The sequence below is a fragment of the Electrona antarctica genome (genome assembly GCF_951216825.1).
Source record: "Electrona antarctica genome assembly, chromosome: 24".
Classification (NCBI taxonomy): Eukaryota; Metazoa; Chordata; class Actinopteri; order Myctophiformes; family Myctophidae; genus Electrona; species Electrona antarctica.
Window position 1 is genome coordinate 1,519,633 of NC_136803.1, and position 26,291 is coordinate 1,545,923.

Consider the following 26,291-nt stretch of genomic DNA (forward strand, 5'->3'; position numbering starts at 1 on the left):
TTCCAGAACGGCCTGTTATAGCACCACTTTCTGAAGGTAAACTTTATTCTATTTGTTTTAGCGGTCTTAACATCTTGTTTTCTTCATAATAATATTGGTCATTTACATTTTAACATTTGGAAACGGCCTTAAATGGTGCAGAGAAAGCAGGTAGGGATTTAGCTCTGGTCAATGTGTAAGGCTATGGACCAGAGTCCACGTCACGTCATCACGACAGACAGCTTCACCATTGTGGTTTGTACGACTTCGTTCACAAACTGCACACACACACACACACACACACACACACACACACACACACACACACACACACACACACACACACACACACACACACACACACACACACAGTGTAGCTTTGTATCTTTTGCGCCCGTGTGAGCGCAGCATTATAGTGTGTATATTGTACAGTGTTAAAGTCCGTTCAGAGTCAGACGGGCATCGATTAACGCAGACGTTATGGCGACAGCTCTGCTCATGAGGAGATGTTGGATCAACTACAGCTCTGCTCATGAGGAGATGTTGGATCAACTACAGCTCTGCTCATGAGGAGATGTTGGATCAACTACAGCTCTGCTCATGAGGAGATGTTGGATCAACTACAGCTCTGCTCATGAGGAGATGTTGGATATACAGCTCTGCTCATGAGGAGATGTTGGATATACAGCTCTGCTCATGAGGAGATGTTGGATATACAGCTCTGCTCATGAGGAGATGTTGGATCAACTACAGCTCTGCTCATGAGGAGATGTTGGATATACAGCTCTGCTCATGAGGAGATGTTGGATATACAGCTCTGCTCATGAGGAGATGTTGGATCAACTACAGCTCTGCTCATGAGGAGATGTTGGATATACAGCTCTGCTCATGAGGAGATGTTGGATATACAGCTCTGCTCATGAGGAGATGTTGGATATACAGCTCTGCTCATGAGGAGATGTTGGATCAACTACAGCTCTGCTCATGAGGAGATGTTGGATATACAGCTCTGCTCATGAGGAGATGTTGGATCAACTACAGCTCTGCTCATGAGGAGATGTTGGATCAACCACAGCTCTGCTCATGAGGAGATGTTGGATCAACTACAGCTCTGCTCATGAGGAGATGTTGGATATACAGCTCTGCTCATGAGGAGATGTTGGATCAACTACAGCTCTGCTCATGAGGAGATGTTGGATATACAGCTCTGCTCATGAGGAGATGTTGGATCAACTACAGCTCTGCTCATGAGGAGATGTTGGATCAACTACAGCTCTGCTCATGAGGAGATGTTGGATCAACTACAGCTCTGCTTTATTAATAATAAAGCTGAGGAAAACAAAAACAATCCTCGAGAGCTCTGGAAGCTACTCAACAACCAACTAGGCTGCGGTCAGAAACTGAAAACCAGGTTTTCAAACATAAACATTAAAGCGAACGACACTCTCATCACTGACAAGCTTTATGTGGCCAACTACTTGAACATCTTTACAAACATAGCAACAACGCTGGTTAACAATCTGCCCTCCCACTCTGGGCTCTTTGGTGTAGAGCACATTAAACCTTCTACAGAAACCTAGGTGTTTGTAAAGATGATTTTAAACTAGTTATGGTAACAACTGATGAGGTACTTAAGAAACTGAGTGCCCTCCAACCCCACAAGGCCACTGGCCATGACAATATTCCCTCCAAATTTCTCAGAGACTCAGCCATCTCTATAGCTCCAATCATCACCCACATAGTAAACCTCTCCATCAAACAGGGACAGGTCCCCCAAGATTTCAAACTGGCCAAAGTAACCCCCCTGCACAAGAAAGGGAGTAAATTAGACCCCGGCAACTACCACCCTATTTCTATTCTAAGCTCCATCTCGAAAGTAATGGAAAAAATAGTCTATGAACAGGTTGAAAAGTATCTTGCCACTAATAAATTAATGTACGAGTTCCAATCTGGCTTCAGAACATCCCACTCCACTGACACATGCCTTCTCTATTTGAGCGACCACATCAAACAAGAGGTGGATGCTGGCAAATACTGCTGCATGGTCATGCTGGACCTCCAAAAGGCTTGTGACACCGTGAACCACTCCATACTGGTTAACAAGCTAAAAGCAATTGGTTTCGACATCAGTGAGCTGGATGCAATCCTACCTGGAGGGGAGAGAACAGATGGTGGAAGTGAACGGAACACTGTCCCCCCCCTCCCAGTGAGCTGTGGCGTTCCACAAGGAAGCATACTAGGGGCTCTACTGTTCCTAATAATATTAGGAACAGTAGAGCCCCTAGTATGCCATGTCGTATACATATTATGTATACGACATGACTTCAGCTTGTGACTGCAACTTGTTCCTGTTCACAGATGACTCAGCACTGCTGGTCTCGGACAGGAACAAACTGCAGGTTGAAAATGCCCTCAGCTCTGAACTCGGTAGAATCTGCACCTGGCTCGCTGATAACAAACTATCTTTACACCTGGGAAAAACTGAATCCATTCTCTTTGGATCTAATAGTAATCTCAGTAAGGCAAATGGCTTCTTGGTTAGAGTGGGTGACAATATTATCACACGTAAAGATGAAATTACCTACCTAGGTTCCATCCTGGAGGTTAATCTTTCCGGTGATAAAATGGCCACCAACGTAATCAAAAAAGTCAACCAAAGAACAAGATTCCTTTACAGGATCTCCTCAACAAAAACACCTTGAATACCTTAACAGGAGCCCTCGTACAAGGCTTCTTTGACTATGCATGCACCTCCTGGTACCACAGCACCTCAAAGGCCCTTAAAACTAGGCTCCAGACTTCCCAAAACAAACTGGTCAGGCTCCTACTTGGCCTCACCCCCCGAACCCACCTCACCCCTGCCCACTTTGACAGACTGGAATGGCTTAGGGTCGACGACAGAGTACAGCATCTTGCAATGGGTCTGGTCCACAAGATTCGATACTCCACCAAGATACCCATGTACCTGTCTAGATACTTCCTCAATGTTAACGAAGTCCACACCCACAACACCAGAGGGAGTGCAACGAACCATGTACAACCCAGATTCGGCACAAACAAGGGACTAAATTATTTTTGCTCCTATGCCACCAAAATGTGGAACGCCCTACCAACAGTCATTAAGACATGCGAATCCCTTGACTCCTTCAAAACCGCTCTCAAAGGACACCTACGGACGGCTGCAATTCGAAACTGGCCCCCGTAAAAATCGGACTCAACTACAGCTCTGCTCATGAGGAGATGTTGGATCAACTACAGTTGGATCAACTACAGCTCTGCTCATGAGGAGATGTTGGATCAACCACAGCTCTGCTCATGAGGAGATGTTGGATCAACTACAGCTCTGCTCATGAGGAGATGTTGGATCAACTACAGCTCTGCTCATGAGGAGATGTTGGATCAACTACAGCTCTGCTCATGAGGAGATGTTGGATCAACTACAGCTCTGCTCATGAGGAGATGTTGGATCAACTACAGCTCTGCTCATGAGGAGATGTTGGATCAACCACAGCTCTGCTCATGAGGAGATGTTGGATCAACTACAGCTCTGCTCATGAGGAGATGTTGGATCAACTACAGCTCTGCTCATGAGGAGATGTTGGATCAACTACAGCTCTGCTCATGAGGAGATGTTGGATCAACTACAGCTCTGCTCATGAGGAGATGTTGGATCAACTACAGCTCTGCTCATGAGGAGATGTTGGATCAACTACAGCTCTGCTCATGAGGAGATGTTGGATCAACCACAGCTCTGCTCATGAGGAGATGTTGGATCAACTACAGCTCTGCTCATGAGGAGATGTTGGATCAACCACAGCTCTGCTCATGAGGAGATGTTGGATCAACCACAGCTCTGCTCATGAGAGGCGCCACAACGCAAGCGTAAAAAAACGAGCACGGCAATTTCACGGGACCGTGCCACAGGTCTCTCTCATGAGCAGACCTGTCGTTGATCCAGGTGACAACGTCCGCGTTTATCGATGCCCGTCTGAAAGTACCTTAATAAGTGTCATAGTTTATTGTACAGGAGCATTGACATACTTCGTGTGTGGGGGTCCAGGTTCATTAGTGAAGTCAGGAGGTTTCCATCTAGACCGCTCACTCTTCACAGACAGAAGGCTGGGAGTTGGAGACTCTGCTCTGTGGATGTGATGTTTGTCAGCTCTCTCCTCCACTCTCTCCCCAGAATCACTCATCTTTAGTCTCTATGACACCTGTCAATCAAAACAACATCATCTTTAGTCACAGTAACTCTGTGTGTGTGTGTGTGTGTGTGTGTGTGTGTGTGTGTGTGTGTGTGTGTGCGAGAGAGAGAAACAAAGCAATAAATTAGGAACAAAGTCTGCACACACACACACACACACACACACACACACACACACACACACTGTTTACACTATTTCAAATTCTTAAAAATAAAAGTCTCATTTCATTTCATTTCACTCGCCGACACCCCCCCCCCCCCCCCCCCCCCCCCCATAACAAACAGTAAACATTGTTACATAATGTATAAAACTCTTACCAGACATGAAGTTCTTCTGTTTCAGCGTCGAGTCAAAATGGAGCCTGAACAATCTGTCACTCTGATGATAAAGCAACGTGACACACCTGTGTGTGTGTGTGTGTGTGTGTGTGTGTGTGTGTGTGTGAGAGAGAGACAAACGAAGCAATAAATTAGGAACAAAGTCCACACACACACACCCCACACACACACACACCAATCCGCTCACACACACACACGCACACACACACACACACACACACACACACACACACACACACACACACACACACACACACACACACACACACACACACACACACACACACACACACTCACACACACACACACACACGACACAACGATAATTTTAAACCTGATCTGTCAATCATTAACATTCCGTCTGGTTTCAAAATGGAGTCTGTTCTCAATGACTGTAATCTGAGTATCTATGAACTTTAACCCATTACTGACCTCATCAATCAGCACTTCTCTACTGACTGTAATTTACTCTGAATTACTGTACAGACACCCTTATGGGTCTGGAGAGTGTTCAAAGGGAACCAAATGGACCCTTACAGGTCTTTAACTCTGAGAGTGTTCAAAGGGAACCACATGGACCCTTACAGGTCTGTAACTCTAAGAGTGTTCAAAGGGAACCACATGGACCCTTACAGGTCTGTAACTCTGAGTGTACAAATGGAACCAAATGGACCCTTACAGGTCTGTATCTCTGAGAGTGTACAAATGGAACCAAATGGACCCTTACAGGTCTGTATCTCTGAGAGTGTAACACATGAAACCAATGTGTTACACTCTCAGAGATACAGACCTGCGCAGGTCTGTATCTCTGAGAGTGTAACACATGGAACCAAATGGACCCTTACAGGTCTGTATCTCTTAGAGTGTAACACATGGAACCAAATGGACCCTTACAGGTCTGTATCTCTGAGAGTGTAACACATGGAACCAAATGGACCCTTACAGGTCTGTAACTCTAAGAGTGTAACACATGGAACCAAATGGACCCTTACAGGTCTGTATCTCTGAGAGTGTAACACATGGAACCAAATGGACCCTTACAGGTCTGTATCTCTGAGAGTGTAACACATGGAACCAAATGGACCCTTACGGAGTGGCCATGAAACTAAAACACACATTTTAATGTCTAGTTTCATATTCTTTCATTGATGAATGAAACAGAAACAGTAAATTCTCCATGAATTCAAGTCTTCATTTGGTAATTGGGCTGAAATACTAATTTTTGTTTTTGTTTAAATTTTATCCCACAATGTTGTAAGCCATGTTTTCACCCAGTGTAAAGTATCACATGTAATCCTGGGTGTTACACTCCCTCTGCCAACCTGGGGAGAGCAACAAACCAACCTCAAAATGTGAAATACTCTGAAGACAATATCGTTGCGACACTATGTGAGCTTGTAGATCGGCTGTTTACACTATTTCAAATTCTTAAAAATAAAAGTCTCATTTCATTTCATTTCACTCGCCGACACCCCCCCCCCCCCCATAACAAACAGTAAACATTGTTACATAATGTATAAAACTCTTACCAGACATGAAGTTCTTCTGTTTCAGCGTCGAGTCAAAATGGAGCCTGAACAATCTGTCACTCTGATGATAAAGCAACGTGACACACCTGTGTGTGTGTGTGTGTGTGTGTGTGTGTGTGTGTGTGTGTGTGTGTGTGTGAGAGAGACAAACGAAGCAATAAATTAGGAACAAAGTCCACACACACACACCCCACACACACATACCAATCCGCTGACACACACACACACACACACACACACACACACACACACACACACACACACACACACACACACACACACACACACACACACACACACACACACACACACACACACACACACACACGACACAACGATAATTTTAAACCTGATCTGTCAATCATTAACATTCCGTCTGGTTTCAAAATGGAGTCTGTTCTCAACGACTGTAATCTGAGTATCTATGAACTTTAACCCATTACTGACCTCATCAATCAGCACTTCTCTACTGACTGTAATTTACTCTGAATTACTGTACAGACACCCTTATGGGTCTGGAGAGTGTTCAAAGGGAACCAAATGGACCCTTACAGGTCTGTAACTCTAAGAGTGTTCAAAGGGAACCACATGGACCCTTACAGGTCTGTAACTCTAAGAGTGTTCAAAGGGAACCACATGGACCCTTACAGGTCTGTAACTCTGAGAGTGTACAAATGGAACCAAATGGACCCTTACAGGTCTGTAACTCTAAAAGTGTAACACATGGAACCAAATGGACCCTTACAGGTCTGTAACTCTGAGAGTGTACAAATGGAACCAAATGGACCCTTACAGGTCTGTAACTCTAAAAGTGTAACACATGGAACCAAATGGACCCTTACAGGTCTGTATCTCTGAGAGTGTAACACATGGAACCAAATGGACCCTTACAGGTCTGTATCTCTGAGAGTGTAACACATGGAACCAAATGGACCCTTACAGGTCTGTATCTCTGAGAGTGTAACACATGGAACCAAATGGACCCTTACAGGTCTGTATCTCTGAGAGTGTAACACATGGAACCAAATGGACCCTTACAGGTCTGTATCTCTGAGAGTGTAACACATGGAACCAAATGGACCCTTACAGGTCTGTATCTCTGAGAGTGTAACACATGGAACCAAATGGACCCTTACAGGTCTGTAACTCTAAGAGTGTAACACATGGAACCAAATGGACCCTTACAGGTCTGTATCTCTGAGAGTGTAACACATGGAACCAAATGGACCCTTACAGGTCTGTATCTCTGAGAGTGTAACACATGGAACCAAATGGACCCTTACAGGTCTGTATCTCTGAGAGTGTAACACATGGAACCAAATGGACCCTTACAGGTCTGTATCTCTGAGAGTGTAACACATGGAACCAAATGGACCCTTACAGGTCTGTATCTCTGAGAGTGTAACACATGGAACCAAATGGACCCTTACAGGTCTGTATCTCTGAGAGTGTAACACATGGAACCAAATGGACCCTTACAGGTCTGTAACTCTAAGAGTGTAACACATGGAACCAAATGGACCCTTACGGAGTGGCCATGAAACTAAAACACACATTTTAATGTCTAGTTTCATATTCTTTCATTGATGAATGAAACAGAAACAGTAAATTCTCCATGAATTCAAGTCTTCATTTGGTAATTGGGCTGAAATACTCATTTTTGTTTTTGTTTAAATTTTATCCCACAATGTTGTAAGCCATGTTTTCACCCAGTGTAAAGTATCACATGTAATCCTGGGTGTTACACTCCCTCTGCCAACCTGGGGAGAGCAACAAACCAACCTCAAAATGTGAAATACTCTGAAGACAATATCGTTGCGACGCTATGTGAGCTTGTAGATCGGCTGTTTACACTATTTCAAATTCTTAAAAATAAAAGTCTCATTTCACAAGGTGAAAACTCGCCGACACCCCCCCCCCCCCCATAACAAACAGTAAACATTGTTACATAATGTATAAAACTCTTACCAGACATGAAGCTCTTCTGTTTCAGCGTCGAGTCAAAATGGAGCCTGAACAATCTGTCACTCTGATGATAAAGCAACGTGACACACCTCTGTGTGTGTGTGTGTGTGTGTGTGTGAGAGAGAGAGACAAAAGAAGCAATAAATTAGGAACAAAGTCCACACACACACACCCCACACACACACACACACACACACACACACACACACACACACACACACACACACACACACACAGTATTAATAACAGTATCAACTAGAACTCTGCACTCTGTCGAGTGCCTAAAATAAAACATGGATATCAATACATACATATATACATTGAGGCATTACATAGATGGGCCTTTAATGTTTGTTTACAGCAGTTGAACGAACATTGACGTCACGTGCCGTCACGGCAGCCACAGTGGGTGCTCCTCACTTCACACAAGTGAGATTTTTGAGGGGTGCTAGCCCCTCCAATGCATGGCTTTTGTATACACTCTCAGAGTTATGGGGGGAAATTAAAACGTTTGAGAATCACTGTGCTACACTAAATGGAACATATTAGCATCATTGATCTTTAAGTGAGGAAGGCACTTGAATGGAGGGCCCTGAACGGCATCATCATTTTTCGACCGTGGTCCAGATCATGGATTTCACAATGCCATGCCAGACTTCCCGGTCCTTCATTGCCATCCCCAGTTACTGCTTACTGATGCGTGTGTGCCTAGCGATGACATCAGGGAACGACGGTTTTCTACCTCTGGTCTGCTTTGAGGCAGGACTCCAGAGAAGAAGGGAAGATATAACCTCATGATCAGCTCTGTATAGCAGTGGCCGGCAAACTGTGTTTTTCTGTCAGACTATAGTGAAGAAACACGGGGAAGGTTGCCGTATATTAGAGAAGTCTGAACGGCATGGCCAGCGTATGGAACTCCAACCTCACCCCCCAAACCAACCTCAGCTTCTTCTATGTAACGGTATAGACAGTCTGTTCTCCTATACGGCAGTGAATATACTGGACCCTGAAGCCAACCCTGCAGAAGTCTCTAGATGGGTGCTACACCAGAATGCTGCATGCAGTACTTCAGCAAGAGAACCTGTATGATGGAATGGCAAGGGTGAGCCAGAAAATAGCAGCCAGGAGAGTGAGACTATAGCAGAACACTGCCAAAGACACCAAGAGCTGCCAGCCAGCAAAGTAGTGCTGTGGAAACCAACACAACGGGTCACGAGGACGTCCAACATTAAAATAGTGTGGAATTGTGGAAAGACGCAGGAGCGCAAAGCACCAACGAGCTGGACAGATGTATGGAGAACCGGGGTGACTGGAAGCAACGATGGATCTGAGGACAACCTAGAGAGAGTATAACACCTGTGAAGGAAGTAATATGAGCAGTTCAGAGATGGACAGACAGACAGACAGACGCATGCGACCACGTGGCTCCAATGTGGATCTCTGCCAACGCATTTTGGGCGGGAACCCCTTTTGGTGTTTAATTATGTTATACTTTAGCTATTGGAAAATAGCAGATCTACAAGCTCATAGTGCGGCACCGAGTGCCGCGCTACGAGCTTGTAGGTCTGCTACTTTTGAAAAATCGTGAAAATGTAGTGCAAATCTTTGAATATATGTTTTTAACTCATATCTTTTGTAGAATCGTTCACAGGTCAAAATGGGTTAAAGTGATGATGTCATATTGATGATGTCATAGGGATGATCAGATATGGACGGCCTGCAAATGTTTGCATATAGGCTTGCACTGCAGCGGTTTGTATTCCGTGATGTCAGAGCTCTTAGCTGAGCCTACATAGGGTATGAACTGTAGTTGGACTTTAATTTAATATCAGTGCGACGTGTAGTAATTCATCCTGAGAGAGTTTCCCAAGAGAGACAGAGGAAAAAGGGAGAGAGAGCAATATATAGAAGGACATATCGTCGAACCTAGAACTCTCGTCCCCATAACGGTCCATTTATAGCAGATTTTGTCGATGGAAGTAAGAAGCGAGTCTCAGAGTTTCCAGGCTCAGGTCTCCTGTTCCGAGTGTCCAAATGCCTGTGCCTCTACCTTCCTCCGTGAACACGCGAAGAGGAGCCACAACGACCTCTACTGTCAAATGCAGAGCAGGGATGTACAGTTTCAGCAAATAATAAACCGATCTGTAGCCAGCCCCAAACAACGAGGAACAGATGAACCAAAACCTGACAGTGACCAACGGTTTACCAAGACTTTAGCCACGGCGGGAGATGCAAAGACACGTCAGGCGGGTTACACGCGAAAGATAAACTACATCTGCAAACAGTGCGACAAGAGTTTCCGTCATTCGGGTAATCTGAAGGCACATCAGCGTATCCACACTGGAGAAAGACCGTTTAGCTGCAAACAGTGCGACAAGAGTTTCAATCAGTTAGGTAGTCTAAACGCACACCAGCGTGTCCACACTGGAGAAAAACCTTTCTACTGTAAACAATGTGACAAGAGTTTCAGTCACTTGAGTAGCAAGAAGACACACCAGCGTGTGCACGCCGGAGAAAAACCCTTCAGTTGTAAGAAGTGTGAGAAGAGTTTCACCGAGTTCGCTACTCTACAGAAACACCAGCGTGTCCACACTGGAGAAAGACCTTTCCACTGTAAACTGTGTGACAAGAGTTACACTCAGATAAGCACCCTGAAGAGACATGTGTGTATCCAGACTTGAGGACAAACATTTCCAGTCTTTGTAACATTCCACGCGGTACCACGCCGTCCTCCCGAAGATGTTTTACAGACGATTGATTGATTGATTGAAAAATGTATTAACAGTTTGCAGAATTACAGTACATTTCAAGCACAAACTCAATACAAAGGCTGTTAACTGTGAGTGGACGACCCAATTAAGCATTACACTTGTTTACAACAGGGTCCACCATGTTCAATTCATCAAAACATTTAGAGACGTACAAATAGACACTTCTATATAGACAAAGAACAGACCCATAAGGGTTCGTTTGGTTCCATTTGTACACAGAACCATAGGGTTTCATATGGCTCCATTTGTACAATCTGAGCCATTTGTTTCCCAACAATCATTTTTGCTTGAATTTACTTACTGTATATTATAATTGTATTACTGCACTAACAAAGTTAGCTTGAACCTAGTTTCTCGAGACAGACTGTTGACTCCGTCAATACAATTCAAGGAAAAGAGGGTGCTGTTTTCCCCTTTCTTTTTTGACGATGGGTTCTCAGATTGGCTTGAACCTGACGATGGGTTCTCAGATTGGCTTGAACCTGATGACGATGGGTTCTCAGATTGGCTTGAACCTGACGATGGGTTCTCAGATTGGCTTGAACCTGATGACGATGGGTTCTCAGATTGGCTTGAACCTGATGACGATGGGTTCTCAGATTGGCTTGAACCTGATGAGAAAATAAAAAACACTGACCAACTGGAGAGGTTTATGTTTTGACGATGGGTTCTCAGATTGGCTTGAACCTGATGACGATGGGTTCTCAGATTGGCTTGAACCTGATGACGATGGGTTCTCAGATTGGCTTGAACCTGATGACGATGGGTTCTCAGATTGGCTTGAACCTGATGACGATGGGTTCTCAGATTGGCTTGAACCTGATGACGATGGGTTCTCAGATTGGCTTGAACCTGATGACGATGGGTTCTCAGATTGGCTTGAACCTGATGACGATGGGTTCTCAGATTGGCTTGAACCTGACGATGGGTTCTCAGATTGGCTTGAACCTGACGATGGGTTCTCAGATTGGCTGAACCTGATGAGAAAATTAAAAACACTGACCAACTGGAGAGGTTTATTTTTTTCTTATCTTCTTTTTCTTTCTTTAAAGCATTATTTTGTCCACAGTACTGTGGCCATCATGTCATTGCCCATGCTTTTCTACTAACATTGCTTTGAAATTGATTCTTTGTTGAATAAAAACAAATTTAATGTTCTGCTATTTGGTTAAAACGGACAATTGTCTGGACAAAGCCAACTAGCAGGTCTGGATTCAAACATGGCCTTGATGATGTGTGAGACTTAATTGACGTGAAGATATCAACAGCCAGAGAACAAGATCTTATTGGTGAAACTCCATGGTCACTTGGAGCAGCTGATCTTATTGGTTAACTCCATGGTCACTTGGAGCAGCTCCATGGTCACTTGGAGCAGCTGATCTTATTGGTTAACTCCATGGTCACTTGGAGCAGCTGATCTTATTGGTTAACTCCATGGTCACTTGGAGCAGCTGATCTTATTAGTTAACTCCATGGTCACTTGGAGCAGCTCCATGGTCACTTGGAGCAGCTCCATGAATCTTTGGTTTGTTTAGAGCAGTAAACGTAACGTCATGTGGCAGCCAAGTCTATGGACTTTAAACAAACATTACCAGGCGGCAGGCGCTTCACAAAAGTGTTACGCCACCTTTAACAGAAATCTGTCATGCAGGTTCTCTAGTGTAATAATCATATAGCTTATTGTATTTTATTTGACAACAGTGAAAGGGCCAACTGCATCATCAAAGGGGGAGGGGGAGGGAGAGAGAGAGAGACAGACAGACAGACAGACAGACAGACAGACAGACAGACAGACAGAGAGAGAGCGGAAGCCCACATGGAAACGTGGGGGGAAATGGAAAACATTTAGTGATTATTAGAAGTGGAGACACATGTACAGGTGGACAAGGACACGGTTTAAAAGGCTGAACCATGGCCTGGGCCGTGGCTCAGCGGTCCAGGCACCTTGGCCGGTAGCCCGAGACTGGCAGTGTGCCGCGGGCTCGACTCCCGATGGCCTTTACTGCATGTCACTCCCCCATCTCTCTCCCCCATTTCCTGTCAGCCTACCGTCTGTCTCTCTATAAAAAATCACACCCGTGTGAACTGAGTGGTGCAAGGTCTTATATAGTCTGATCAGCTATGTCAGTGATGTCACACACTAACCATAGTAACCATGCTCACCTTTGCACGGACACGTAGGTATACAGGTACACAAACATACAGACAAAGCTGGTTGTTGGAGTGGTTTGCACCACTCAAAAAATATAAAATAAAGGCGAAAGCCGCAAAAAAAAAAACATTAAAAAAAAAGGAAAAAAAGGCAGAACCATGAGTAGCCTAATTTTGCTGTCAAGTTTGAAGGCGTCTGCTATGAGTTGGTACTCCAGCTCTGCACACATAAAGGCTGGCTCGGGCCTGGCTTCAATCAAAGTAGTCATTTAAGTAGTTCTATGAGGAGAGAAAGGCCCAGCCCTCGCTTCCCTACCCACCACCACACTTTAGCCATTTCTACCAAGATATCGCTACGGTCAATTCACTAGAGGCTTCAAAATAGGACTGTAGAAACCAATGGTTTATCATCTATATTTTTGTTACAGTCTATGCAACACATCTATCCATAATGGCCTACTTGCACACAAGTAGGCCATACATGGCCTACTTGCACACAACCTTGAAACGTACCTTAGTTACGTCACCATCAACAGCCAATAAGGCCAGGGACCACCTCTTACCCCGACACACACACACACACACACACACACACACACACACACACACGCACGCTGGGAGGCATACTATGGTCCGACGGAGCATTGGTTCGACATGCTTCCGCACCTCGGACTAGCGCCTGCTCCCGTGCTTGCGGTTATGGTTAGGTTAGGGTTTGAGGTGGGTTGTCGTGTTTCGGACCAATGACTAGTCGGACCAAACACATGCACCCACCCACACACACACACAATCACCAAACGTACCTTAGTTACGTCATCAGCCAATCCCTGATTGGCCGAAGGACACCACAGACATACGCAGCCGTTTACATAACTTGCACGCTCTGCTCTGTGCAAGTAATGACTCATGACCCTGTTTTAGGTTGAGGAGAGACTCACAGAGAGATTTATGTTCAACCTTCAATGTGTTTATTTGAACTTAGTATGCAATTAAAGCGGTGAAATCAAATTTAGCAATATAATGGCATGAACAAAATTGCAATACAAATATAAACAATATTTTACAGTATAGACAAAAAGGTAAGATTGTAGCAATAAAAAGGCCTAAAGTAAATGGAGATGAACAATAAACAAAATAGCAATACAAATATCAACACTCCTCATCTACCCTACCAATATGTAGTGATGTAGTGTAGTGTAGTGTAGTGTAGTGTAGTGTAGTGTAGTGGGGATTGAACCCATCTCCCACTCGCCAGACCGACACACACAACCCATCGTGCCAATAGAGCTGAGCCCGATTGGCAGGGCTGTTGTGAAATTAAATTAAATGATTACTATATTTACCCAGGGTATCTGGGCTAATTAAGCTCAAGAACTTGTTTCCAACCAGGCCCTGCTCATAGAACATTTCATCGTAGTGGTTCAATGCCTTGTTCAAGGGCACTTCAGCGGTGGTAATTTTAACGTGTCGGACCGCTGATTCGAACTGGCGACCTTCCGGTATCAAGACCGCTCCGCAATCCGTTCGGCCACCGCTGTGGAACGGGTCTTGGCTGGGTGCTACATAAATAATTGTCATTCTATTTATGATATATTTATTTTTGAAATTTCACTAGAGAATAAGCACAACAAAGCACAACACACCAACAATTCAACAAAACATATACTGTACCATGAAGGCTATTCCACTGTCTCAAACGCCTACATAAATAATACATGAATTCAATTATAAACAAGATTAACTGTGTGAGAACATAATGTTCTAATGAATTACAAAGGCAGTGCAAAAGTACTTCAACTTGCCCTGATTAGCCCATTTGACGTAGAAATAAAAAAAAACGTTCGCTCTGAAAGAATATATATTCAAAGATTTGTGCCGCATTTTTACGATTTTTTAAAAATAGCAGACCTACAAGCTCGTAACGCGCCACTCGGTGGCGCGCTATGAGCTTGTAGATCTGCTATTTTTCAATAGCTAAAGTATAGCATAATGCTAAGTTAAAACACCAAAAGGGGTTCCCGTCCAGAATGGGTTAAGACCTCAGACCTGTTGAAAAATGTTGACGCTTCCTTTAATTGAGTGAACGGATCCTCAGATTTTCCAGATTTCAACTCCCTTTCAGATCTATATCCATTTCCACAGCTGACCACTTTATAGACACATTTTCCCCAACATAGGTTCTTCATAATCATAATTAAGTGCATCGCTGAGACTAACTACATTTATTTACAACGATGAGACTTTAATGTATTCATCTGTCGGAAACTCTTCCCACATTGTTTGCATTCATATGGTTTCTCACCAGTGTGAATTCTGTTATGTACTTTTAAATAATCTAAATGAGCAAACCATTTTCCACACTGTGTGCAGCCGAATTTTTGTCCTGTATGGGTGTTTTGATGACTCTTCAGTGAGTTGCTATAACCAAAGCTCCTCCCACACTGTTCACATTTAAAGGGTTTCTCTCCAGCGTGAATTCTCTCATGTTTATTCAAATAATGAAAATTAGCAAAGCTTTTTCCACAATGAGTACAGTTGAAGGCTCTCACTCGCACTGTGTGCGTGAGTTGATGATTCTGCAATGTGTCACGCCGACTAAAACTCTTCCCACACTCTTCACAATTAAAGGGTTTCTCTCCAGTATGAATTCTGTAGTGGCCTTTTAAGGTCTGGGAATGACTGAATCGTTCACCACATTGATCACACTCGTAGGGTTTCTCTCCTGTATGAGTACGCTTATGAAGTGTTAAGGTCTTAGCCTCTCGAAAACTCTTGCCACACAATTCACAATGGAATGGCTTCTCTCCCGTGTGAATCATCTGGTGTTTCTTCAAGCTATTTCGGTGACCGAAGCTTGCCCCACACTCCTTGCACTGAAAGGGTTTCTCTCCTGTATGGATAAGCTGATGACTTTTCAAGTGCCCAAGCTTCCTAAAACTCATCTTACATTGTTGGCAAGGGTAGGGTCGCTCTCCAGTGTGAATTCTGATGTGGTCTTTGAGGCTGTGTGATTGACTGAAACTTTTCCCACACTGGCTACAGTGGTACGGTTTCTCTCCACTATGGATGCGCTGATGAGACACTAAGCTGCTGTATTGGCTAAAACACCTCCCACATTGATCACAATCGAAAGACTTCATTCTAGTATGAATTGTGAGCTCATGTAGCTTTAAACCGTTTAACGAAGCAAACCCTTTCCCACACTGGTCACAGAAATAGGGTTTATATCCTGCATGACTTCTCTGGTGCTTTTGGAGATAACAGTTTTTTATGAACCTTTTCCCACACTGGCCACAGTGGTAGGGTTTCTTTCCACTATGGATGCTGCGCTGGTGAGACTTTAAGTAATCATATTGGTTAAAACTCTTCCCACATTGATCACAAGTGAAAGCCTTCTCTAAGTTCGCTCCAGTGTGAATTATCTGGTGTTTCCTGGCAGCGCCTGAATCAGTGAACCCTTTCCCACATTGGTCACATTGGTAGGGTTTTTCCCCTGTATGAACTCTCTGGTGAACTTTGAGATGGCCACTTGTACGACACCGTTTCCCACACTGGTCACAGTGGAAGGGCTTCTCTAATGTATGTGTTCTCTGGTGTACTTTGAGTCTCGCCCTTGTGAAGAAGTTTTTCCCACACTGGTCACAGTAGGTATGTTTCTTCTCTGGTAGTTGGGCAGAACAGATATCTAGGGTGCAGAATGAGAGAAGAGATTAATGAAATATACAGTTAAAGTTGTCCCGATACCATTTTTCTTTCCAAACCTAGTACAAGTACTTAATTTTTAGTACTCGCCGAGTACCAATACGACTTGAGTAGATACAGATGGATCTCTGATCTACACTTGTCAGTTGTCATTTATGCTTGTAGATCGGCTGTTTTTTGCTGCAGTGTTGGGTCAGACTTGCTCCCGTTGCATTCGTTCAGCCTAGTGTCAAGACTCAATTGGATGTTTTGGTACTCTGGGCCGGTTTCCGAGTACGAGTACTTGAGGATGGTAGCGGCCAGAGTAACTAATACCAGCATTAGTGATCGACCGGTATGGTCTTTTGGCCGATATGTCCGATTACCGATTAGTGGAGAATTAGTGGAGCGGTGGTCACCTCACCACCGAAAGTCCAGACTATGCCTTTATCATACGTCACATTCCGTGCTCAGCCAATCAAATCCTCACATTCTGTGGTACACACAAAGCTGTGCATAGGAGGCGCCCCTCAAAAAACTGGGATGGATGTGCATATCCTACTCCTTTTTTCAAGTGATTAAATAAGTCTCCGCATTCATTATTACATCATCAATCTGCAACAGACGTCTTCAGAAGCAACAAAAAGATAATGGAAGAGGTGAATAGATTTCCATATTTTTCAGTCATGCTGTGCATTATATACGTGCATCTCTTAACATAGATCGACAGTCGTCAGCAGAAATAACCAGTAAAAAAGAAAGAGTACCTGTCCTGTACAACTTTACTACAGGTTCCAGCAGCAGTCTGTGGTCCATCTCTCGCTGTTCCTCTGACAACGTTGAATGACTTTTGGAGGTCATGTCTTTTGATACCGTAAATCTCTTACTGTAGGGATCTGTGAAAATCACCAGTAGAAAACACTTTTGTTACTATGTTGCCTTACGTGTAACTTTCCTGTTCTACATTGGATTTAAATGGGTTTCCTTTGCAAGCCTGTCCTATGCAAGTACTTAACCCAAACTACGCCAGCATTTATTAATAAATTGTGATATAATTCACACCAGCATTTTTCCCTGTTGAGCTCTTATTTTGAAAAGAGACATTTCCAGACTCATGATGGTATGTTAGGAGGTTGGACGATGCGTAGTCACATCCTATGTATAAAACGGACATAACAGAGTACAGTGGAATGCTTCACAGCGCCGGCTCTCTGCCGTGGAATAAACCTAGTTTTGACCAAAAATGCCAGCCGCATTATGACTAAGGCAGGGCTACGGCAATGGCGTTAAGGGTAGCATTCAATAATTTTTCTTTCCAAACCTAGTACAAGTACTTAATTTTTAGTACTCGCCGAGTACCAATACGACTCGAGTAGATACAGATGGATCTCTGATCTACACTTGTCAGTTGTCAGTTATGCTTGTAGATCGGCTGTTTTTGGTGATTTGCTGCAGTGTTGGGTCAGACTTGCTCCCGTTGCATTCGTTCAGCCTAGTGTCAAGACTCAATTGGATGTTTTGGTACTCGGGGCCGGTTTCCGAGTACGAGTACTTGAGGATGGTAGCGGCCAGAGTAACTAATACCAGCATTAGTGATCGACCGGTATGGTCTTTTGGCCGATATGTCCGATTACCGATTAGTGGAGAATCAAAGAGCCCGATAGCCAATATTATGAGCGGATATGAAATTAAGTAAAATGTTTTTTTACAGTAACATAAATTCCAACACAAGAATTCCTTTAAATGCATTGGAGAACATTTACTGCTTATAAAAAGGAAGTGCAAGAAGCATCATTTCAGCAACACCACCGCTCAACGTTATTTCAGCTCCGGTGGTCAGCTCACCACCGGAGCGGTGGTCACCTCACCACCGAAAGTCCAGACTATGCTTTTATCATACGTCACATTCCGTGCTCAGCCAATCAAATCCTCACATTCTGTGGTACACACAAAGCTGTGCATAGGAGGCGCCCCTCAAAAAACTGGGATGGATGTGCATATCCTACTCCTTTTTTCAAGTGATTAAATAAGTCTCCGCATTCATTATTACATCATCAATCTGCAACAGACGTCTTCAGAAGCAACAAAAAGATAATGGAAGAGGTGAATAGATTTCCATATTTTTCAGTCATGCTGTGCATCTCTTAACATAGATCTCGACAGTCGTCAGCAGAAATAACCAGTAAAAAAGAAAGAGTACCTGTCCTGTACAACTTTACTACAGGTTCCAGCAGCAGTCTGTGGTCCATCTCTCGCTGTTCCTCTGACAACGTTGAATGACTTTTGGAGGCCATCTCTTTTGATACCGTAAATCTCTTACAGTAGGGATCTGTGAAAATCACCAGTAGAAAACACTTTTGTTACTATGCTGCCTTATACGTACCATGTAGATTACAAATCTCTTCATGTACATTTCCTGTTCTACATTGGATTAAAATGAGTTTCCTTTGCAAGCCTTTCCTATGCAAGTACTTAACCCAAACTACGCCAGCATTTATTAATAAATTGTGATATAATTCACACCAGCATTTTTCCCTGTTGAGCTCTTATATTGAAAAGCGACATTTCCAGACTCATGATGGTATGTTAGGAGGTTGGACGATGCGTAGTCACATCCTATGTATCAAACCGACCTCACCGAGTGCAGTGGAATGCTTCACAGCGCCGGCTCCCTGCCGTGGAATAAACCTTGTTTTGACGAAAAATGCCATCCGCATTATGACTAAGGCAGGGCTACGGCAATGGCATTAAGGGTAGCATTCAATAATTTATTTTAATTGAAGTATATCAACGCCAATGGCGTGATAACTGTTAAAGCGTTATTCATAGTCTGTATTTTCGGTGGTGAGGTGACCACCGAACTACAACATGACGTCACGAGCCGCGGTGAAGAGCAAACCACCGCCACCGCCCCAGCCCTTCTCTGTTTTTACTCACCACCAACGTTATTTCAGCTCCAGTGGTCACCTCACCACCGGAGCGGTGGTCACCTCAGCACCGGAGCGGTGGTCACCTCACCACCGGAGCGGTGGTCACCTCAGCGGTGGTCACCTCACCACCAGAGCGGTGGTCACCTCAGCACCGGAGCGGTGGTCACCTCACCACCGGAGCGGTGGTCACCTCACCACCGGAGCGGTGGTCACCTCAGCACCGGAGCGGTGGTCACCTCACCACCGAAAATCCAGACTATGAATGAGCCTTTACTGTATCGCCTGTGGTTATTCTAGGTTCTGAGATTTAACTGCAGTGTCAGTAGAAAACCTGCATTTATCACAATATAATTCTGACAATGTCTGAATGTGTGTGTCTGTCAGAAACACAGCCGTATCCCCTCACTGCCTGCACCAATCACTCCCACTTTTCACACAGGCATTGACCATAATAATATGGAGGTCTTAACTTAGCCCCTTTTTCTATTTTACACATTAATGATTAATAATGAATTTATTAGTGAATTAAAAATGCGAAAACACTCCCAGGGCGCAGTACCCCCTGCGGCCACAAGAGGGGGGGGGGGGGGGGGGCAATATCTCACAACGGGTAAGGGCTAGTTACAATAACATAAACATACAGTATCAGTGAGTGTGTCTGTTAACACAGAACCCTCGCTGCAGTCATCAGTGAAAACCACCACGAAATAAATCACACCTGTGTGAAGTGAGGGGCGCTCTTATCATCTTACAACATCGAGGAGGGAATTCAATGATTCAATGATTAGGTGAGTAATGATGATGTAAAACAAACGGTGTCAAAACAACATTAAATTATCTTTATTGTTAAGGGCATTTCATTTTTGTTTGTGTTAGGGACAAGATGACGTAAAATGTCCCTTCATTGTCAAGGGCGTTTAGCTAAAAAACAAGGTAAAACATAAAAATCACACCAGTGTGAAGTGAGGGGCGCTAATATATTAAAGTCTAACTCATGTTGATTAGGTGATGTAATGGTGATGTAAAACAAACATTCAATTATCTTTATTGTTGGCATTTATTGTTTGTTAGGGACAAGATGACGTAAATGTTCCCTTCATTGTCAATGGCGTTTTTAAAAGAAACATTGAACTAAAAACAAACATTAAACTCTCTTTATTGTTAATAGCGTTTTTAAAACAAACATTGAACTAAAAACAAACATTAAACCTGTATATAGGAGGGGCTAGCGCCCCTCAAAAACATACCTATCCTGCGCAACTTCAGTACGGGTTGCAGCATTGCATCAAGCAGTCCACGTCCCTGGTCCATCTCTCTCGGTTCAGCTGACAGCATTGAATAACTTCTGGTCATCTCTCTTGATACCACAGAACTCAACCTGTAGTGATCTGTGGAAATCACCAGTTGAAAGAACCTTTTAGTCAAATGTAAGCATCCCTACATATATCATCAATTCTAGAATATCAGTCAAGAGCTTCAACAATGAGGAAAGATGGCACATGACTCCCAAGGCCCTAGATCAGCTGATGGTGTTAACTCTGTAGAAAATGACCCAAAACCTCTGTGGATAGGTCCAGTAGACTAGAGTAAGAGGCAGGTCGGTGTATTTTTCGGCCATCTGAATTTCATATAATTTGATAACTGAAATTCAGAAAACGTAGTCCAAAATTGTGCACAAAATCAGCTGGGCAGGCACAGTCAAAAATATTGAAGAATAAAGAAATAAAATCATGAATCATCCCCCCACCCAACCCCAAAAAAGTAACACGCACGCACACTGGAAGCACACGCACGCACGTGTAGCAGTGGCTCAGAGCCTCTGCCTGATGGCCTCACAAGTCTAATATCTCCCCCTGGTCGTGGTTAAGATGTTGGACTTTCACGCGGGAGGCCCGAGTTCGAATCCCGGGCGTTACACCTGCACGCTGGAAGCGCACACACGCACGCTGGAAGCGCACACACACGCACACACACACACACACACACACACAGCCAGAAGTGTACTTTTTCAATCCCTCAAACATTGAGGCTCCAAAGACAGCTCAGTGATTACTGATCACTGATCAGTACAACCCCCGGTCTTACTCACTTCTACAGTATATAAAGTATAGCCAGTCAGTTGTCACTAAGTCCATTAGGAAACACTTTAATCTTCAGTTATTATAACTTCTTAGCATATTATAAGTCTAGGACGGTTCTGTGTACATTACAAATGTAAGGTTGAGTGAGTCTTGGATCACTCAAGTTGTGAATCAGATATGTTCTGTGCAGGCAACTGTTCTGTCACTCTAGAATGACAGGCAGGCCTGCAGCTCTCTGGTTGGTCAGTAAGTTAATGACAGACAGGCCTGCAGCTCTCTGGTTGGTCAGTAAGTTAATGACAGACAGGCCTGCAGCCAGTGGCGTGCACAGATAGACACTAGGGGGTGCTAGAGCACCCCCTGCCCTTTTGGCAATGTGCCCTTTTGAAAAAAAAGAAAAAAAAAATCTATTTTTTTTCTTTTTCAAAAATAGCAGACCTACAAGCTCGTAGCGCGCCACTCGGTGGCGCGCTATGAGCTTGTAGATCTGCTATTTTTCAATAGCTAAAGCATAACATAATGCTAACACCAAAAGGGGTTCCCGCCCAAAATGGGTTAAGGCAACCGGCCGGTTCCACGGGCTGCACAAGGTGCCCTTTTTTTACTTGAGCACCTGCCCCTCTAAATGTCTGTGCACGCCACTGCCTGCAGCTCTCTGGTTGGTCAGTAAGTTAATGACAGACAGACCTGCAGCTCTCTGGTTGGTCAGTAAGTTAATGACAGACAGACCTGCAGCTCTCTGGTTGGTCAGTAAGTTAATGACAGACAGGCCTGCAGCTCTCTGGTTGGTCAGTAAGTTAATGACAGACAGGCCTGCAGCTCTCTGGTTGGTCAGTAAGTTAATGACAGACAGACCTGCAGCTCTCTGGTTGGTCAGTAAGTTAATGACAGACAGACCTGCAGCTCTCTGGTTGGTCAGTAAGTTAATGACAGACAGGCCTGCAGCTCTCTGGTTGGTCAGTAAGTTAATGACAGACAGGCCTGCAGCTCTCTGGTTGGTCAGTAAGTTAATGACAGACAGGCCTGCAGCTCTCTGGTTGGTCAGTAAGTTAATGACAGACAGACCTGCAGCTCTCTGGTTGGTCAGTAAGTTAATGACAGACAGGCCTGCAGCTCTCTGGTTGGTCAGTAAGTTAATGACAGACAGACCTGCAGCTCTCTGGTTGGTCAGTAAGTTAGGGTTCTTTCTAGTTAAGGGCAGACCCTCGACCAGAGGGTCATTTTCTGTTAATTCAGTGTGATTTTTACCCCTCGTCATTTGGGATTTAGACTTTTGGGCTATATCTCCAAATTGCATGTGACTTTCCCATGTATTTCTGTAATGGTATGTCTCGCTGGGAATAAATGTGTCCCCCACCTTGATAGGTTGACAAAGTTTCTGTCTCCGTTTATTTGCACAATCTTTACCATTCGGACAGAGAACTATTACAGTAAATTCACAATTTCACATCTCACACACACACACACACACACGATCTCACACACACACACACACACACACACACACACACACACACACACACACACACACACACACACACACACACACACACACACACACACACACACACACACACACACACACAGGACTTTATTACAGTTTAAAACATGAATAGAAGTGATATTAAACTGTACATACATACCTATTTTGTGTAACTTTATTATAGGGTTCAACATGGCTTCCGTTGGTCTGGGTCTCTGGAAGATTTCTCGCCGTTCCTCTGATGCCGTTGAAAGTTTTCAGAGGTCTGTCTTTTTGAGAGAAAAAAATAACCTAACCCTTTAACAGTAAACAGCTCTTCTTCTGTGGAATTCGTCGACAGTCGATATTTCACTGGCTTTACCAGCTGGGATCTGGATTTATTTGCTAAAAAAAATGTAGCGTCTCCTCCGTTCAGCTTTATGTGACTTTTGACTGAACAAAGGAAGATGGAAGCAACCATGCACTGCAGGTCTTCTTCTTCTTTTAGTTTCCGGCAGGCTGTACACTGAAGTGTAATGCTGCCCTCTACAGGTTATGTTTGGAATAGTTGATTAATACCTTCCGTTCCACAATAAATACAAACTTAGACTCAGCAGTGGCTCAAGGGTAGAATAGCCAGTAGAGAGGTTGGATGGGAACCGCAAGATCCCAAGTTTGATCCCGGGCTCCCCCAGAGTTAGTGTCGTTGAGCAAGACTAGTCTGAACCCCAAATTGCTCCCCAGTCCCCATGTGCAGGTTATTGGTGCCATGTATGTATGTATGTATGTATGTATGTATGTATGTATGTATGGACATACATACTTATAAGGTATGCCATCTGGTGGCTAATGAACCAAACACATTCTCAGAAGTTGAGACCCACTTTTAGGCCAGTGCAACAGAGCATGCTTTTGCCTTTTTTAAAACCTTACCCATTTTAACCAAATACATACATACATACATACATACATACATACATACATACATACATACATACATACATACATACATACATACATACTAGGCATGTCCCGATACCGATACTTGTATCGGAATGCCCTCCGATATGCTCTTATTTGGTCATATCGGAATCGGCAAGTACGCCCGCACCAATCCGATACCACATTGTATGTGTGTATGTATGTATTACATACATACATACATACATACATACATACATACATACATACATACATACATAAAAGCACTATGCACCATTTACCATTTAATTTGGTCCTTGAAATGAAAATGTTTGAGAACCACTGGTTTAAACATTAGGAAATCCTGGTAAGCAACTACACTCATATTATAATTGTATTACTGCACTAACAAAGTTAGCTTGAACCTAGTTTCTCGAGAAACTCTGTCAATAAAATTTGACGGGTTCTCAGATTGGCTTGTACAGTACTGTGCATGGCCATCATGTCATTGCCCATGCTTTTCTACTAACATTGCTTTGAAATGGCAGGTCTGGATTCAAACATGGCCTTGATGATGTGTGAGACTTAATTGACGTGAATATATCAACAGCCAGAGTGTGTGTGTGTGTGTGTGTGTGTGTGTGTGTGTGTGTGTGTGTGTGTGTGTGTGTGCAGAAGCCCACAGGGAAACGTGGGTGGAAATTGAAAACATTTAGTGATTAATAGTGAAGACACATGAAAAGGTGGACAAAGAAAACAGTTTAAAAAGGCAGAACCACAAGTAGCCTAATTGTTCTGTTTGAAGTTTGAAGGCAATGCGTCTGATATGAGTTGGTACTCCAGCTCCGCACACATAAAGGCTGGCTCGGGCCTGGCTTCAATCAAAGAGTATAGTCTAATAGTCATTTAAGTATAGTTCTACTGAGGGAAGAAAGTAGCCTGGCTAATAAGCCAGACTCAAATCACACTGTCGTGTGGTATTTGAGTCTGGAGATGCTGTGTATGGATCTTGTTTCCCGGGGGGCGGGTTCAAACATTTTCTCTTTGACGCAATTGGTCAGAGCTACTGTCAGTCAAAGGTCTCAAGCATTGAACGTCACTGTACCAAAGCCCGCCCATACTGCATACCGTGTCCCGATTGGCCACACCAGTTCTCTGGTGTAGGAAATGGGCGTACAATTGAGCCTCTCCAGACCGTAATCTGCCGGCAGGCTTTTTTTTTTGTGCCAACGGCTGATTCGGTCTGGCTTATTAGCCAGGCTAGGAAGAAAGGCCCAGCCCTCGCTTCCCTCCCCACCACCACGCTTTAGCCATTTCTACCAAGATATTACGGTCAATTCACTAGAGGCTTCAAAATGGTCACTTCATCCATATCTACCATACCATAATGTCTATGCAACACATGATATCCATAACAATCTGAATGACTCCATCACCTGCATCCACTCACAGAGACTCACAGAGAGATTTATCTTCAACCTTCAATGTGTTTATTTGAACTTATTATGCAATTAAAGCGGTGAAATCAGATTTAGCAATATAATGGCATAAACAAAATTGCAATACAAATATAAACAATATTTTACAGTATACAATAAGACAAAAAGGTAAAGATTGTAGCAATAAAAAGGCCTAAAGTAAATGGAGATGAACAATAAACAAAATAGCAATACAAATATCAACACTCCTTATCTATGTACCCTAAATATATATATGTAGTGATACGCAGGAGCGGGGATTGAACCCATCTCCCACTCGCCAGACCGACCACCCCATTCGACCGTTATCATACTATTAAATTGGCGTTATCATCCGTTATCATCACCATCGAATGGGGCCAGTATGGCCATACTGGCATACTCACTGTTTCAGTATGTCATTATCACCGATTCGATTGTGACGGGTGATAATTGGACCGACACACAACCTGTCGTGCCAATAGGGCTGAGCCCGAATGGCAGGGCTGTTGTGGGTGTTGTGGTCTTGGCTGGGGGCTACATATAAAATTGTCATTCCATTTGTGATTTATTTATTTTGAAATTTAGGAAGGATAAGCCCCTTGAGGGGCGGTCCTCAAAGCACAACACACAAGAAAACAATTTAACAAAACATATCAGCAGGGACCACTGTCTCAAATGCCACTATAGCTCCGTTTGAAACCTCATTTAAGACAGGGGTGAAACAACTGCTTACAAGGCTTATGAAGTTAGCCAGTAGCATGTTTTCCCAATGCAATCTCACAGAAGCAGTACTGCGCATGCGGACAGGCGTTGACTGA

General features: G+C 43.8%; 1 protein-coding gene across 2 annotated transcripts; it reads right to left on the minus strand.

Annotated features, from left to right (window-relative positions):
• Positions 1 to 13,941: 13,941 nt before the first annotated feature.
• LOC306916863 (uncharacterized protein) lies at positions 13,942 to 23,523 on the minus strand. 2 transcript variants are annotated; one of them, XM_079494932.1, is made up of 5 exons: positions 23,274 to 23,523; positions 20,797 to 20,937; positions 18,820 to 18,948; positions 17,387 to 17,515; positions 13,942 to 16,623 (listed from the first exon to the last, which is right to left on the minus strand). In XM_079494932.1, the coding sequence occupies exons 1-5, from the start codon at positions 23,305 to 23,307 to the stop codon at positions 15,161 to 15,163; spliced, it is 1,896 nt and encodes a 631-aa protein (XP_079351058.1). In that variant the 5' UTR covers positions 23,308 to 23,523; the 3' UTR covers positions 13,942 to 15,160. The 2 variants fall into 2 exon arrangements, with proteins under 2 accessions (XP_079351058.1, XP_079351059.1); XM_079494933.1 differs by having other exon boundaries at positions 23,270 to 23,523.
• Positions 23,524 to 26,291: the final 2,768 nt, after the last annotated feature.